The sequence below is a fragment of the Piliocolobus tephrosceles genome, chromosome 4 (genome assembly GCF_002776525.5).
Source record: "Piliocolobus tephrosceles isolate RC106 chromosome 4, ASM277652v3, whole genome shotgun sequence".
In the NCBI taxonomy this organism is placed as follows: domain Eukaryota; kingdom Metazoa; phylum Chordata; class Mammalia; order Primates; family Cercopithecidae; genus Piliocolobus; species Piliocolobus tephrosceles.
In genome coordinates this window covers 6,169,560-6,171,607 of record NC_045437.1, presented here as the reverse complement: position 1 = coordinate 6,171,607, position 2,048 = coordinate 6,169,560, and the positions used below count along the sequence as shown (strand labels likewise).

General features: G+C 62.0%; 1 protein-coding gene across 1 annotated transcript in view; it reads right to left on the bottom strand.

Moving 5' to 3' along the window:
• The window catches only part of TENT4A (terminal nucleotidyltransferase 4A), a 43,263-nt gene extending 42,751 nt beyond the window's left edge, over positions 1–512 (bottom strand). Inside the window, exons 1-2 of the mRNA XM_023218232.2 lie at positions 497–512; positions 35–420 (exon numbers count right to left, since the gene is read on the bottom strand). Of these exons, the coding sequence (XP_023074000.2) occupies positions 35–420; positions 497–512 (402 nt within the window). The remainder of the gene's footprint in view (positions 1–34; positions 421–496) is intronic.
• Between the last annotated feature and the right edge of the window lie 1,536 nt (positions 513–2,048).

The following is a 2,048-nucleotide window of genomic DNA, read 5'->3' as shown; positions in this document are numbered from 1 at the left end:
GGGGGCGGGCCCAGGCGCCGCGCGGCTGAGGGACCTGCTGGAGGCGCCGCCGCCCGTGCGCCCAGCCCTCAGTCACGCTCGCGCCGCTGGCTCCGCGTTCCTGCGGCGGCGGCGGCGGCGAAAAGACACTCTCGGCGGCGACAGCGCGGGGGAAGGAGGGGACCCCGCCGCCTCCGCTCCAATGAGGGGCGGGGGAGGGGGCGGGGACGGGGGCGGCAGGAGGAAGCGCGGCCTCGGTCGCCGGGCCGCGTCGCCAGTGCGCACGCGCGGCCGATTTCAAATCCTCACTAGACACCGCCGCCGTGGTTACCGCGCCTGCGCGTTGGGGCCCTTCGGCCGCGGGCGGGGTGAGGTCGGCGTCAGAAGCTACGCGACTGGGAGGGGCTGGAGGGAGCAGCGGCGGCGTTGAGCCCTTCCAGACTAGGCCGGGGTTGGGTGGAACAGGCAGCCGCTGGAAGGGCCGCACGCCGCCCTCGGCTCGTCGCGGCGTGCAGACCGGGGCGTGCAGACATGCGCGCTAGGGCTGGTGTCACCGGGCTGCCGCTAGGGCTGCGCTGCGCGTGCGCAGGGGCGCGTGGCCGTCACCGCCGGCGGTGGAAGTTTCCGCGCAGCCAGGCGAGGGCCGCGGACGACACCGCAGGCGCTTCCCCCTCCTGCCGGCCCTGCCTCTTGACGCAAGGGCCGGCCGCGGTCACAGATCCCGCCCCAGGCCCCTCATCCGAGGGGCCGTGCAGCAGTTCACGCTGCGCTCTCCGGGGTCCGCGCGCCGGCCCACGTGCTCCCTGCACCTCGCTGGGTGAGCGGCCCGCGTGCAGTGCCCGGTGGCTGCCTCCGCCGCTCCGGAGCCGGGAAGGACGCGCGGCGGGGTCCTGCTCCGTAGCGGGTCTGCTTACAGGCGTTTGGTTTGCTTTTTTAAATGATTTCCTGGGCGACAAGTGAAGTGAACACTTCCAAGTTAATTCCCTAGGCAAAATGGGCAGTGCTAGCGGAGGAATGGCTCGTGGGCGGCGCGTCCGGCTCCCGGCTTCGATTTTTCCAGCTGCACGGAGCAGACAGGAGTCCGTAGGATACCGCCCGCCATCCACAGCCTGCTGTTTGTCATCCCGGTGTCCCGAGCGCGATGGAAGCCGAGTTGACAATGGCACTGTTTGGAATACAGCGTCAACCACACATCCTGCAAACGCCAGTGTCGTTGATCATCGCGGTGCCCCGCGAGCCTGGGCGACGTGAGGCGCCGCGGCTGCCGCCCTGTCTTCAGGGGGAGTCCCCGCAAATGCACTCCCGGGCCAGGGCCCTGAAACCGCCTTAGCCCAGTGGCGCCCGGGCTCCAAGCCTTTTAAGTAGAACCGTACCGGGCTTTCCTACCGGCGTGTTGTAAATGCTACCCCCTCGTCTCCAGCACAGATCAGTAGACATTACTAAGCACTTGACCCTCCAAACATCGCTCCAACAGGAAAGGTACGTGTGTTGCATACAAAGGCTTTGGGGCAAATGGTGGTGTTTAATAATAAAAATGAATGTTTCAGACGTTTTCAAGTACCTGCGTATTGTACATGTAGAAATCATGACGAAGGATTAGAACGTGCATTCAGTAAACTACAGAAAATCACACACAAGTCAAACAGCCGTTATTCTGGAGCTCTTTGCTTCCCAATGGCTCAGTCCAAAATCCTTGGTCATGCTTGGCTCCTCTCGCTGGCCACAATGAACACATCCTCTTGGCTCCACTGCCAGAAACATCCAGAACCCGACTGCTACCCCTCCTCCTCCCTCCACCCCTCTTTACTCCCTTTCCCACCACCGGTCCATTTTAAAGCAGTGCCTTCTAGCTGGTTTCCCACATTCTGCCCAGCTGCTTGTGTGATCCTTTTTAAAAAAGAAAAAAGATGTTACTATTAAAAATTAGCTCATGCTACTCTTAAATACTATGCAGCCATAAAAAGGAATGAGATCATGTCCTTTGCTGGAACATGGATGAAGCTGGAAGCCACTATTCTCAGCACACTAACACAGGAACAGAAAAACCAAACACCGCATGTTCTGGGTAA